The sequence below is a fragment of the Thecamonas trahens genome (genome assembly GCF_000142905.1).
Source record: "Thecamonas trahens ATCC 50062 unplaced genomic scaffold supercont1.32, whole genome shotgun sequence".
Taxonomy (NCBI): Eukaryota; order Apusomonadida; family Apusomonadidae; genus Thecamonas; species Thecamonas trahens.
Window position 1 is genome coordinate 184,700 of NW_013657648.1, and position 13,589 is coordinate 198,288.

At 65.0% G+C, this 13,589-nt stretch overlaps 4 protein-coding genes across 4 annotated transcripts; 3 read left to right on the top strand and 1 right to left on the bottom strand.

Moving 5' to 3' along the window:
• Positions 1-246: 246 nt before the first annotated feature.
• On the top strand, positions 247-1,409 carry AMSG_07012 (uncharacterized protein; the record flags this gene model as incomplete). Its single annotated transcript, XM_013901047.1, has 3 exons — positions 247-494; positions 613-620; positions 783-1,409. The coding sequence occupies 3 exons, from the start codon at positions 247-249 to the stop codon at positions 1,208-1,210; spliced, it is 684 nt and encodes a 227-aa protein (XP_013756501.1). The 3' UTR covers positions 1,211-1,409.
• On the bottom strand, positions 1,249-2,788 carry AMSG_07013 (uncharacterized protein; the record flags this gene model as incomplete). The annotated part of the gene is made up of 2 exons (XM_013901048.1): positions 1,249-2,382; positions 2,681-2,788. The coding sequence occupies 2 exons, from the start codon at positions 2,786-2,788 to the stop codon at positions 1,249-1,251; spliced, it is 1,242 nt and encodes a 413-aa protein (XP_013756502.1).
• Positions 2,789-3,908: 1,120 nt separating this feature from the next.
• Positions 3,909-11,790, top strand: AMSG_07014 (uncharacterized protein; the record flags this gene model as incomplete). The annotated part of the gene is made up of 3 exons (XM_013901049.1): positions 3,909-4,078; positions 4,297-5,527; positions 5,807-11,790. The coding sequence occupies 3 exons, from the start codon at positions 3,909-3,911 to the stop codon at positions 11,771-11,773; spliced, it is 7,368 nt and encodes a 2,455-aa protein (XP_013756503.1). The 3' UTR covers positions 11,774-11,790.
• Positions 11,791-11,900: 110 nt separating this feature from the next.
• AMSG_07015 (uncharacterized protein) lies at positions 11,901-13,330 on the top strand. Its single transcript, XM_013901050.1, has 2 exons — positions 11,901-11,925; positions 12,626-13,330. Exon 2 carries the CDS (start codon positions 12,635-12,637, stop codon positions 13,295-13,297), a length of 663 nt encoding a protein of 220 aa, XP_013756504.1. The 5' UTR covers positions 11,901-11,925; positions 12,626-12,634; the 3' UTR covers positions 13,298-13,330.
• Positions 13,331-13,589: the final 259 nt, after the last annotated feature.

Below are 13,589 nucleotides of genomic sequence, written 5' to 3' on the forward strand. Positions count from 1 at the left end.
GCGGCACAAGCTGACGTTTTCGCTCCAGCTCGCACTCAAGGTGGCCCAGGATGCCGTGCCAGGCGAGCAGCTCGACTTTTCCTCAAGGGCAACATTTCGCTGCAAAAGTCGGAGCGGACCAATGTGCTTGAGTGGCTGCCTGCGCGTGGATGGGAGGATCTGCAGCGGCTGGAGCGGCTCGGTGGCGTGTTTGAGGCCGTGGTCGACGCGGTGGTGGAGAACGCGGACGCGTGGCACTCGTGGTACATGTCCGAGGCACCGGAAGAGGTCGAGGAGCTGCCTGGCGGATGGGGGCACGAGGCGAACGAGTTTGAGCGGCTCTGCCTCTTGCGGTGCTTCCGAACCGACCGGGTGTATGTGGGCGTCTCGCGGTTTGTGGTCTCGCAAATGGGCGAGCGGTATGTGCAGCCGCCGGTGGTCTCGATCAAGTCTGTGTTTGACCAGTCAACGCCGACTGCGCCGATTGTGTTTGTGCTCTCCCCCGGCTCGGACCCGTACGCTGACCTGTCCAAGCTCGCGGACGAGCTCGACTTTCCCCCCCCCCCCCCAACTCCCGCGGGGGGGTACCTCGCCCTAGAAGTGGCTGGGGGTGGCTGGGGGTGGCTGGGGTAGCCCGTGTCGTACTCGGCACGGACCGGACACAGCCACAGACTCGTACACACGCACGCACACACACACACACACACACACACACACACACACACACACACGTCTACATCTCCAGATGGCAACGACAAAGGTGCCCGTGGCCGGTGGCAATGGGTGGGTGGCGGCGGTGGCAGTCGATGGTGAGACAGGCGCCCCGTCGCAGGCGGCGCTGCAGGCCATGGCCGAGGCTGAGGGCATGGTGATGGAGGACGAGGAGGCGGTGCTGACGGCGGCCGGTGCGCCCGATGGCACTCCGCTGGCAGATGTGCTGGCCTTTTCCTGCACTCCACACTCGTACGCCATCCCGGCTGTTCTGGCCGTCCTGGCCGGCTCAGCGTGCTTTGAGATCCTTGCTCCCTCAGGCGCCCGCCATCGCGTCGCTGCCGCAGCCGGCGACGTCATCGGCATCGGCGCAGGCGTGCTGCACACGATGGAGGTGCCCGGCTTGGAAGCTGGTGAGTTTGAGGCGCTCGTCACTCGATCTATGTTTGTGGGCGAGTCGCTGCCGGGGCCGGAGGCTCAGAACCCGACAATGGGCGCATGGCCGTCGCCGTCATCATGATGTTACAAGGAAGGAGGAGAGAGGCTGGACTGACTAGTCTAGGCGCGCCGGCGGCGGAAGAAGAACAGCGCGGCGACAGCGGATGCGACGATGGTAGTGAGCGACGACGCCACAAGCGCGCCGCGGATAAACCCGGCCGAGTCGGCGCTGACCACCGCCGCCAGGTGCTCGGCCTCGGTAAAGGCAAACTCGCGCTCCATGGAGGCCTGCTCGTCGTGCAGGTCGCGGATGCGGGTGATGACAAGCTCCAGCTCGCCCTCGAGCTTGGAGGCTCGCAGTTCCGAAGCTGCAAGCGCGTCGTGGGTCGCCTCGAGCTCGGCAGACGTCCGCGACAACGTGTCCTCCAGCGACGCAATCTGCTCGCTCTGCTCCTTGTTGGGAAGCGCGAGCTGAATGGAGAACTCGGCAGCGGCATCCTCGGCGGCAGCCAGCTGCTTCTGAGTCTCGGCCAGCCGCTCGGCAAGCGCGCCGGCGTCAGCAGTGGTTGCCTCAAGCTGCGCACTGAGCTCGGCAACCTTGGCCTCGGCCTCGGCCAGCGCCACCGCCCGCCCAGCCCCGTCGTCCTCACCCTCACGACTGCGGATGTTCTCCAGCAGCTGCGACTGCGATGCAATCTCGGCCTTGGCCGCGCTCAGCTGGTCGGAGAGAAGGCACGAGTTGCGCGACATCGAGTACACCTTGCGCTGCTCCTGTGCGAGCTGGTGCTCCAGCGCCTCACGCGCCGCAACCTCGGCAGCCAGTTCGCCGGCGGTCGTCTCGGCCTCGGCAAGCTGTGCCTTGATCGCTGCTAGCTCAGCCTCGGCAGCATCCCGGGCCTCCAGGGCGCTCGCCAGCTCGGCTGCTACCTCGATCGGCGGCGTAACCAAAATGGCCGAGCCGTCGCCAGACTCATCGGCCGACTCGGTTTCGGTCTCATCGGCGTCGGCATCGGCAGCAAGGACGGCCTCCAGGTCGACCACCTTCTTGCGGAGTGTGCCCAGTTCGGCCTCGCGCTCGTTGAGCTTGCCCAGCAGCCGCCGAAGCTCGCGCTTCTTGGCCGCATACTTTGACCGGAGCTTCGAGTTGTCAGCCTCGAGCGCCTTGGCCGCTTTGACCATGTTCTTGGTCCCGGCCTTGTACGCCTGCACCTGCTGCTGCAGGTTCTTCAACGTATCCTGCAGATTCAGATGGCGCTCCCGCAGTCGCATCGCCTCCCCACTCTGCCATCACCCGCCCATAGTGAGTCGTTCACTCCCCACAACCGCTGCCCGCAGCCAATGCCGTCGACTACCCTGCTCGAGCCACACTTTGTGCCGTATGAAAATTTCAAATGTTTTGGCTAACGGCCGGCCGCCCAGCCGAGTGCCAGCCACCGCCAGGGACATGCAGAAGCGGCAGGAAAGGGGAAGATGGAGGAGAGGAGGGCAAACTGTACATGGGGAATATAGGGGGGGGGAGGGGGGGGGGAAGGATTGTGTGTGTGTGGCGTACAGTGAGCGAGACGTTCGAGTCGTCCAGGGTGGCCATGGGCGAGTCAAAGTCAAAGGCTTTGATGGGTGAGGGCATGGAGGGGAGGTCGATGTCGGCAAAGACGGCCATGCATGGCGTCGTGGGTGTTCCGGGCTCCACAAGGGAGTTGTTGACGGAAGAAGAAGCGGAAATGTCCGCAAGCGGTGACTCCATCGTCTGTCTCTCGCGAAACGAGTGCGGTGTGTAGCTCTTCATCCCTCCCTCGCCCCTTCCCGCTCCGCCCCATCCCCCTACCACCGCCCACGAGCATCAATAGCTTAGATGAGGCAGGCGCCTGGAACCAGGCCACTCCATCAACCGCCATCTCGATTTATCACACAACATCAGACCAATCTAGCGTCTCGACATGCACAAGGAGGTTGCTACACAACTCCCTTTCAGGTTGATTTCTTTTTCCCTATCCCCATCGCCTCATCCCAACATAGCGTCCGATGGAACGTTTGCTTCGCATCGGCCATTGTCCGCTGATCTCACGCATGACAGAAAAAGGAGCTCCTCCTACGCCACCCGTAGAGCACTTGAAGCCTTTATCGCCTTGCTTTGAGCCATTGGACGCAAGTACAGTGGTCTGCAAAGACTATGGATGTATTTATCTCTTCCATCGATGTCCCCCTTCCCCTGGTAACTTATGTGCATATTGCCGCCCACGAGCATCAATAGCTTAGATGAGGCAGGCGGCTGAAACCAGGCCACTCCATCAACCGCCATCTCGATTTATCACACAACATCAGACCAATCTAGCGTCTCGACATGCACAAGGAGGTTGCTACACAACTCCCTTTCAGGTTGATTTCTTTTTCCCTATCCCCATCGCCTCATCCCAACATAGCGTCCCATGGAACGTTTGCTTCGCATCGGCCATTGTCCGCTGATCTCACGCATGACAGAAAAAGGAGCTCCTCCTACGCCACCCGTAGAGCACTTGAAGCCTCTATCGCCTTGCTTTGAGCCATTGGACGCAAGTACAGTGGTCTGCACAGACTATGGATGTATTTATCCCTTCCATCGATGTCCCCCTTCCCCTCCCCCCCCCCCCATGGCCTCCCCCCCTCCCTGCGACTGGCAGCGCCTGGCGCACTCGGTCGGTGGCGAAAGTGCCTTAGCCCAACCCCCCAAACCGTGGCACACCTCTCCCCTCCCATTACCCCCCCCTTCACACCACACCTCACCCCTGCACCCGACGAGTCTGATGTCGGTAGCAGCGGTGCCAAACCTGCGGGGCAAGCGTCTCCGCCACGGCCCATCTGTCCGCACAGGCTCTGTCCATCTGGGCAAATCCTTGGGCAGGCCCACCGCCGCCTGGCAGCCCCGGCACGGGGCGGTCACCCTCCACACCCTCGAGGCGCCCACCTCGCCTACGTACGTCGTCCCCTCGCCCTCTGCCCCCCGTTCTTCTCTAACATGCACCCTTGGACGTCTATCCATCTTCCAGACCCGCCCTGAGTGCACCCCTTCCCCCTTCCATCCCCGGGCCCCCCTGGCCGTCCCTGCTGGAAAGCCGCGCCAAAAGCGCGCGCGATCGATCGGCCGCGGAGCGACTCACTTGCAAGCGAGGGCGTGGGGCGGATGGGGAGCAGTGTTGCACGCGGACGGGTCGTCGAGGCGCACACGCCTGTGGTGGTGAGAAGGCAGTTGCCGCTGGCAGGGACAGGGACTCCTGTCCGTCCGCCGTCGCCGTCTATGGCGGCTGCAGCAGAGCTTGCCGACCAGGCGGCGCTGCTGTTCTCGGCCGTGGCCGAGCCGGCGGTCGCATCGCCGCCGCCGCGCATGCCGTCGCCTCCGCTCAGGCTCGCCAGCACAGATCAGAGCCCGGACTTTGCGCTGCTGGATGGATCGACCGACTTTGACGTCGACTCGCTCCTGACAGATCACTCGAGCCTTCCGGTAGTGGCAGGCAACAGCCGGCTCGCGTTTGACGCAGCGTCGCCGCTGGCGCCGGACTCGTTGAACTCGTCGCCGCTCACAACCGAGGCGCTGATGGCGTCGCCGGGCGGTGTCGAGCCGCGTATTGCTGTCACACCGATGATGGCCAAGCTCCGCGCAAAGTTTGACGCTGCGCGCTCCGAACTGAGAACTCCCGGTGCGTCGCTTCGCGGCTTGGCCGGCCCGGCGCTGGCTGAGAGCGACTCGGCACCTGCCGCTGGCCCACATTTCATGACTGCGGACCTTGTAGATGTTGTCCTTGCGCACGCTCCGGACAGAGTGGCAGACATGGAGTTGGACGAGGCTGAGAAGCCGGCGGCGTGCGCGCGCTCGACTGCGTACCGCCGCCGCCTCGCGGCTGAGGCACGCAAAAAGGACGAAGCTGACCGCAAGGCCGCGCTCATTCAGCAGCGGCTAGAGGCACTCGAGGCCGAGGTCCGCCAGCAGCGAGTCAAGGCGTCTGCCTCGGCGCGTGCCCGCAAGTCAGCGGCTTCGCGCGAGGATAAGGAGAACAGCACCGCTCGCAAGCCGCCGCCGGGCATGGTTGCCCGTCTCAAGAAGTCGCTGCCACGGCCCAAACCACGGGCGCGGCCACGCCCGCGTCCGCGTTCGCGTTCTGGCCCACATCCGCAACACCGCAAGCCGGCAGCGGCCGACTCGGAGCCTCAGTCTCAGGCTCAGGCTCAGGCTCAGGCTCAGGCTCAGGATCAGGCTCAGCCTGAGCCAACTCCTGAAGACGACTCGGTTGGTGCCGACGCAGCAGCTGAGATTGTGCCGAGCGCCTCGGCTTTGAGTGCAAGTTCTAGCTCGAGCGCCGACGCCGTTGACCTCTACTACACGGACGATCCCGCAGCCAAGACCCGCGATCTAACAACATCAGATATGGTGTCTGCAGAGAGCTCCGGCAGAGGAGCAGGATCAAGCGAAGCCACAGGATCGGATGCCCACAGCGACGGCGCGGACTCTGACCGCAACTCCTCCCAGCAGCCGTCGCCTGTGGCCAAGAGCCGGAAACGTGCGTCGCGGCCGCCGCGCCGGAAGCCACGCCAGAATCGACCGGCACCGACACCCAAACGACGTGGAGTGGCGCGGCGGCGGGCACGGGTGGGTGGCGGTGCGGCGCGGCCACGGCCGCAATCAGCTGCAGCCAAACCAGAGCGAGAGGCGTCGAGAGGGCGGACCCGGCCCGTGACTGCGCCTGTGCGGCGGCGGCGTCCACGCAACAAGCCGCATCCTGCGCCGCTGCGCGAGCGACAGGAGGAGGTCAAGTCGGGTCCGACGCCTGAGGAGAAGGAGCGGTTTGCGCAAGGCCGCGAGTACATGCGCCAGCAGCGGGCCAAGCGGGCTGCAGAGCTGCGACGCCAGCGTGAGCTCGCGGAAGCCGAGGAGGCCCAGCGGGCGGCCGAGTTGGCGCGGCTGGAGGAGTTTCGGCGGAAACAGCGCGAGGAACAGGATGCTCGTCGGCGGCGCCGGGCCGCCATTGCTGCCGCGGAAGCGGCCGAGGCGCCCACGCCTGCGCCCGCTCGCCCTGCGCCCGCGCCTGCGCCCTCCCGCCCTCCGCCTGGACCCGTCCGCAAGCGGCGGCGCAAGCGCCGGCCGGCAGCAGCACCGGTGGCGACGACATCCGGCGCGCGCAAGGTCAGGATCCGCCGCAAGCGGCTCCATCAGACGCTCAAGTCTGCGCCACGTCCTAAAGCGCCGTCGGTGGGTGCCGAGCCTGCAAGTGGAGTCCCGGATCCCGAGGCGCGCATGCTTGCGCTCCGCGAGTCTGCAGTCCGGCTGCGATCGCGACTAGCACAGCTGTCGCAGGCTGATCTTGACGCACTGCCGCAGCCCCTTGCAGAGACACTCTCGTCACTGCACCTGCAGGATGTGATGGCGCGACTGTTCGCGCCGGACGAGTCTACGGGAGAGAGCCAAAGCAAGGCTTCACTACCGGGCGCACCGCGGTCACCATCGCGTGCGATGGCGGGCTCAGAAGCGCGGGCGCTGACTCCTGTAACGTTTGACGCCGACGTACCGGAGCGCCTTGGTGTGGGCGAGCTGAAAGCTGCTGGCGCGGCACGAATGGACGTGCGGTCGCCTGTCGCGTCGCCGCGCTCGCGGGCAGGCCGTCCGCCGTTGACGTTGGCAAGCGACTCTGGCTCTGACGACGAGCCGTCGATCTCGTTCTGGCCGGGCGCGGCGAGCGCCGGGCATGATGTGCCGCTGATGCGGTCGCCCAGCCTGTCGCCGCCGCGGTCGCCGGTGGCGATTCAAGCGGAATTGGGCTCGCCGCTGGAGTTCTGCGGACGGTCGCCGTCGCCGGACCCGCATTCGATTGTCAATCTTCTCAGCCGGGACATGCTGTCCAAGCTCAACTCTGAAGTTGCGCTTGCGCGGTCGCCGTCGGTGCCGCTGCCGGCTCCTGCAGCCGCAGAGCCAGATCCTGTTGCTGTTCGGCTTTACGTCGACGACTTTGAGCCGGTCTCAGACGACGGAGATGACATTGGTGACGGTAGCAACAAGGCCGGCGCCAAGAGAGCAGAATCGGGCTCATACTCGTGCGCTGCGTCGAGCGTCCCCGAGCCTGTTGAGAGTGAGACGGCCTCGAGCTCGGCTTCAAACTCGAGCTCGAGTTCGTCGCAGTCGGACGCGTGCGACGACGAGTCGAGCTTGTCGTCGGCACTGGCGCCGCCAACACCGCCGCGGAGCGGCCGGATTATGGGTAGCACTACCGAACCGGAAGGCGCTGCGCGGGATGTGCGACTCTCGCCAAACTCGCTGGCGAGGACGCTGCTTGCCGAGGTCAACCTGCTGGAGGAGACCGAGCAGGCGCGCCTTGATTTGGCGTCGTGGGAGCAGGCGCGAGCGGTGGCACTGGCACAGCAGGAAACAGTGGCGGTGGCGACGCTGCTGCAGGGCGAGCGTGAGGATGTTGCCAAGTCGGCGGTGGCCACGCGCGACCATGGTGCGACCGCTGCCGACGCTGCGGCGGTTGCGGCTCAGGCGGCAGCGCAGGCGGTGCAGGAGATGGTGGCATTTGTGCGGGACGGCGGATTGGCGACGACCGCAGAACCAGTGTCTGCGCCGGCTGCAATGGCACGAGCAGTGGTTGCCGCGCCTCCAGCCGGGCGTGTGTACGAAGATGACTTTGAGCCTGAGGACGTGTCAACGGTATCATCTTCGCGTACGGGATCGTCGTACGCCGCTTCGGCGGTGACGTCAGCGAGCGCAATGACGGTGGCGTCTGCGAGCTCGCTTGCTGCCGACACCATCTCGTTTGAGTCGATTATGGATGCTGTGCGGACGCCGCCGCCGGCGGACAAGACGTTTGGAGGAACAACATCGCCGATTGCGCGTGAGATCGACTCGACTTATGTCTCCGAGGTCGCGTCCGAGGTCGCGTCTGAAGTTGCATCCGAGGTTGCGTCCGAGGTTGCGTCTGAGATTGCAACCGACGATGACTTTGGCCCATCACAGTCTGCGTCTGCGACGGCATCTGCGTCTGTGTCCGAGTCGACGCCAGCCATTTCAATATGCTCGGACGATTTTGTGGACCTGACAGCCGCGACTAGTGGGATGCAGGGCACGCCGCAGGCTAGCGCGTCCGATGTGGACGCTGGCGAGGTGCGCAGCATGTCAGACTTGTCCGGAACGTCGAGCAGCTCGGTGGCGACTGGTGGCTCGGGCTATGCCGCACGGATGATGCAGATGGCGTCGCAGACGACCGACATGCTACTGCGGCAGGAAGATGAGCGTGTCGCGACAGAAGAGCGACTGCTGGATCTGCGGGCCGAGTCGACCGAGGAAAAGTTCCGAGTCCAGCTGGCTGAGCTCGACAGCACGAGGAGTATGAGTGATGCTGAGCGAAAGGAAGCCAAGCTGCTGGTGCTGATGGAGCTCGACACGGAGCGGGCACAGATCTCGCAGATGAGGGCAGCGCTGCATGCTGAGTCGATGCGACTGCGTGCCAATGCCAAGGCGCAGCGCCAGGAGATCGCCCGTGCGTCGGCACAGTCGCGGTCGCGCGGACAGACATCACAGGCGGTGGTGGTAGCTGAGCCACAGGGCCCGACGTTTGCGCCTCCTGCATCGGGGAGCCGGACGAGTGAGAGCCCTGCCGCGTCCGCTGTGTCGGAGATGAGCGGCTCAGTGGCAAGCTCCGAGTCGCGAGTGTCGAGCGTCGCCGCGGCAAAGGACCGGCTGGAGAGCCTGCGGGAGGAGTTGGTGGCCAAGAAGCGGACGGCCAAGGAGATGCTGGCGGCGAAGCGGCGGCACGACGATCGGCGGCGGCTCGAGGCCGAGGAAGCCGAGCTGCGGCGGGAAATTGCTGCAGTCGAGACGCTCATGGGGCGGCTGACAAGCCAGGCGCCTGCGAGCGACGACGATGGGTACGACGACGAGTACGACGAGCCTGTCGACAACTCGGCGGTTCACACTGTTCCGAGTGCGAGCGTGAGCACGAGTGCAAGCGTGAATGTGAGTACGAGCGCGAGTGTGAGTGCAAGTGTCGGCGACCGCGAGTCGCTGGGCGAGTCTGTGGCTGGGTCTGTGGCTGGGTCTGTGGCTGGGTCTGTGGCTGATTCTGTGGCCGAGATTGAGTCGATTGCTGATGATGTCTCCGAGGCATCGTCAGATGATTCGATGATGAAGTACGCGTTTGATGCTGCAGCTGTGGCCGTGGCGGATGCGGGGCCGGCCGCGTACGAGCCAGACTTTGAAGCTGTGGGCGACGCATCTGTGGCGAGCAGCGTGGCGGACACAGGGCCGGCCGCGTACGAGCCAGACTTTGAGTCTGTGGGCGACGCATCTGTGGCGAGCAGCGTGGCGGATGCGGGGCCGGCCGCGTACGAGCCAGACTTTGAAGCTGTGGGCGACGCATCTGTGGCGAGCAGCATGGCGGATGCAGGGCCGGCCGCGTACGAGCCAGACTTTGAGTCTGTGGGCGACGCATCTGTGGCGAGCAGCGTGGCGGATGCGGGGCCGGCCGCGTACGAGCCTGACTTTGAGTCTGTGGGCGACGCATCTGTGGCGAGCAGCGTGGCGGATGCAGGGCCGGCCGCGTACGAGCCAGACTTTGAGTCTGTGGGCGACGCGTCGACCGAGGCCGAGTCGGAAATCGAGTCAGAGATCGCATCTTGCGTCGAGTCCGACTCTGGCAACAGCTCGAGTGAGTTTCAGAGTCGGTACGTCTTCAATGCCGGCAACGATGCCGGCAACGCACTTGCACCGCCGTCGACTCTGGTCATTGCTCCATCGGAGAGCATCTCGCAAGCCAACGAGACTGACGCGGCAGAGTCCAGCCCTGTGGTCGACGCCGTGACACCTCGGTCCCCGCTGGACACGTCGCTCACGCTCAATCCTGCGGCGTCGCTCATGTCGCGGACGTCGACGAGCTCGCTCACCGACTACCGCATGGGATCGTCCGACTTTGAAGCCAACACGCCCCCGGGACATGCCTTGTTTGCGGATCGGATCGCTATTCCACTCTCGCCCACCCACACCGCCACGATTCCTGACGGCGCCGCGGCTGACGTTGCCGAGACTGGCTCCGACGATGGCGCCGTCGACGGCGTTGTCGACGGCGTCGTTCCTATCGAGATTGCAGGCGCTGTTGAGGCGGAGAAGGCTGAGGCTGCAGCTCATCTTTCATCACCAACATCCGCCGCCGCTACCGACACTGTGGACGAGTCGGACGACCTGGTGTCGTCCAGGTACTCGTCATCGGTGCCCGTGGTCGTCAAGAAGCTCGGCGATGAGAGCTCGTCGTCCCAGTCGAACTCGTCGAGCTCGTCGTCAGGACGGCTGGGCCATGGGCTCCAAATTGACACATTATGCGTTGACCGCGCCGATGATGACATCGAATCACTCTCGCCGGGCTCGCCAGTCTCGCCGATGAGGACCTCACCGCTTGAGCGAATGGGCTCGTCGGCCGAGCTGGGAGCCAACTCCTACTCGGACGAGACGTCGTCACCACCTTCGTCACTTCCGTCGTCGCCGGCTTCGTCGCCGAACTCGGCACAGCTCGCAGCGCTGCCGCTGACAGCCACCGATGCCGACGGCGACTTTGTCGGCGGTGGGCTGCGGAGTGAGTCGCCGCCGATCTCGATGCCGATGGTCTCAACGCCTGTGCCGGTAGAGGCTGCGGTTGATTCGGTCTTTGACGCGCTGCTCTCGTCGACCATCGACGCTGCGCTTGCAGCGCGGGCAGCGAAGCAGCAAAGCAGGGCGCAGGTGCTCCGGCACCGGTCGCCTGGCACGTCGCCGGCGTCGCCCTCGCCATCGCCGTCGTCTCCGTCGGCGTCGCCCTCGCCGGCGTCGCCCTCGCCGTCGTCTCCGTCGTCGCCGTCGACGTCGTCGGCCTCACAATCGCCATCCTCGCCAAAGAGTGATGACTTTCTGGCCCTGCTCCGGCCCGACATCCCGCGGCTCAATCTCAGTTCGCCTGGTTCCGACGCGCCGGCGCTGGCCTCAGCGCTGGCTCCCGAGCTCGGGCTGGGCATCGAAGACGACGAGCTGGACAACCTGCTTGAGTCGGAGAATGACGTTGCGGTGCGCCAGATGGAGCACTTTCTGGCCGAGACGGCTGTCGACGCGTCGGATGCGCACGACGACGCGTTGATTGCTGCGGTGACGCGGGGCGGCGGGCAGTCGCTGGTCCGCCACGCAGGCACGCTCCGCATCGACCGGCACGAGCTGGAAAAGTGGCAAGTTGCGCACAGCGAGCAGCTGGCTCTGGCCAAGTCGCGGCAGGGCGTCGCCATCCAGCACCTGCACGACGCGATGGTGATGGATGTGCTCGACGAGGCGCTCGCAAGTGGACCGCCGGACTACCCCGACGGCATCCCGCCGCCGTGGCTGCGCAAGTCGGTCTCGGTTCAAGCCCGCATGGCGCCGGTCTCGGATGCCGACCGCGTCGCTGCTGCGGTCGCCCGCGTCGCCGCCTGGCGGGCGTCGCAGGCGCTCGAAGGTGAGGCCGCCGACATTGTTGACGTCCTCCTCGCCGAGCATATTGTCGAGCAGGACAAGGAGTGGTCGAACTTTGAGGCTGATGAGGTGGCGGTCAAGGACGCGGTGGCCGATGCCATTTTCGACGACGAGCTGACGCGCATGGTAGCCGAGCTTGTGCGACTCGACTCGATGATGTAAACGTATCTCCGCAAAACGCTGCTTGCCGACTCTGGGAGTGGAGCCGAATCCAATTGCTGGAGCGGATCGGATGGAGGTGCGACCATGTTTTTCACTTTTGGCCGCATTCATTTGCGCGAGCTCATTTGCCTCTCACCACCACACTCTCATTTGTACGTTCGATCAGTGCCGTGGAGAGCGGCGTTACCAGCGATGCGCCAGCCGGGGATTGCGACGACGTGCCACCGGGTTTGAGTCACCGCAGCCAAGCGATGTGGCTGTACAAGGCGCTTGCGTCGTCTGTACCGTGGGCCTCGGCTCGAGCATGGGTGTGCTGGCCGCCGTGTGGGTGTGCTGGGCTGGTGACCAGGGATGATTCCCTCGTTTTTGTGTGACCAGCCGGCCGCCACTCCCGCGCCATGCGCCTCTGCAAGCCCGCACGCCGCCGCGGGCCTCCTCATGCGACACTCTACACCCATACCGGTGTTCGAGGCTGTGGCTCCCTCGTCTGTGTCTGCTGCTGGCGTGCCCAGGCTCGTCTGCCTCGCGTAGCGAAGCCCATCTGTTTTTTATTTGGCCGCAGCCCGCCTCGCCCCCACCCAATCCCCCCCCTTCTCCAAGCCGCCATCCGTCCCACGCCATGCGCACGTCGCCTTGTGCAGCACACGCGGCCGGTGGTATACGAGTTGGTACCGGTCGGCCACATGGACTGTGTGTGTGCGTGTGATGGGTGGCAGCAGGGGGGCGGTGTGGGATGGGCGACGTACCGGCGGCAGAAGGGGAGGCGGCAGGGAGAGGCTCGAGCAAGTAGATGCGGAGTACGACTCACATATTGTGTGTGTGTGTGTGCGTGTGTGTGTGACGTGTGGGCAGCTCCCAACAATGGCCAAGAACGTGCTCGTGAAGGGGGTCCCCCGCCACTCCAAGTCGTCCCAGTACCGCCGCAAGGGTCTGCAGTACATCAAGAACAAGACGACCACGCCCAAGAAGTCGATCGTCAACAAGAACGGTGGCAAGTGGTACTCGACCGTCGACATCTCGGGCCGTAAGCTCGCCAAGAAGGGCCGCGGTACCGCCGTCCTCCGCAAGTCGATCACCAAGGGCACTGTCCTGATCCTCCTCGCCGGCCGCCACGTCGGCAAGCGCGTGATCTTCCTCAAGCAGCTCCCGTCCGGCCTGCTCCTCGTCACCGGCCCGTACCACATCAACGGTGTCCCGCTCCGCCGTGTCGACCAGGCCTACGTCATCGCCACCTCGACCAAGGTTGACCTCAAGGGTGTCAGCCTCCCCGATGACTTCTCCGAGGAGCTCGTCTGCCGCCCGAAGGCCAAGACCGTCGGCGGCAAGTCCGAGAAGGCCTTCTTTGCCACCAAGAAGAAGGGCCGCCACGCCTTCCCCAAGCCGACCGATGCCCGCATCGCTGCCTCCAAGGCCGTCGACGCCCAGGTCCTCGAGCGTGTCAACAAGGTTCCGTACCTCAAGGAGTACCTCGCCCGCGGCTTCTCGCTCGACAACGGCGACTACCCCCACCTGATGCAGTTCTGAGCTCGCAAACAAAGGAAAGCACACAAGCTGAACGCCCCCTCTCCCCCTTCCCCCCCCTCGTCGACCTTTGTCATCCCCGTCACCGTCAACCCCCGTCACCCCAATCGGCCAAAAAGGTGTCGGAACTGAAGGCCACCTGGCTTTCATTCATTCTTGCGAACTATGATTCTCCTGGAGCACGCCAACCGCATTGTCGAGGAGACCGTCCTCCGCCTGCTCAGCGCGTACGCCCCCCTCCCCGTTGACCCTACCCTTCCCTTGCACCTCCCTCCCCCCCCCCCCCCCCCCCCCT

Bases quoted from the DNA above. Each gene is read 5' to 3' on its own strand.
- AMSG_07015 (XM_013901050.1), top strand. From the start codon at position 12,635: ATGGCCAAGAACGTGCTCGTGAAGGGGGTCCCCCGCCACTCCAAGTCG.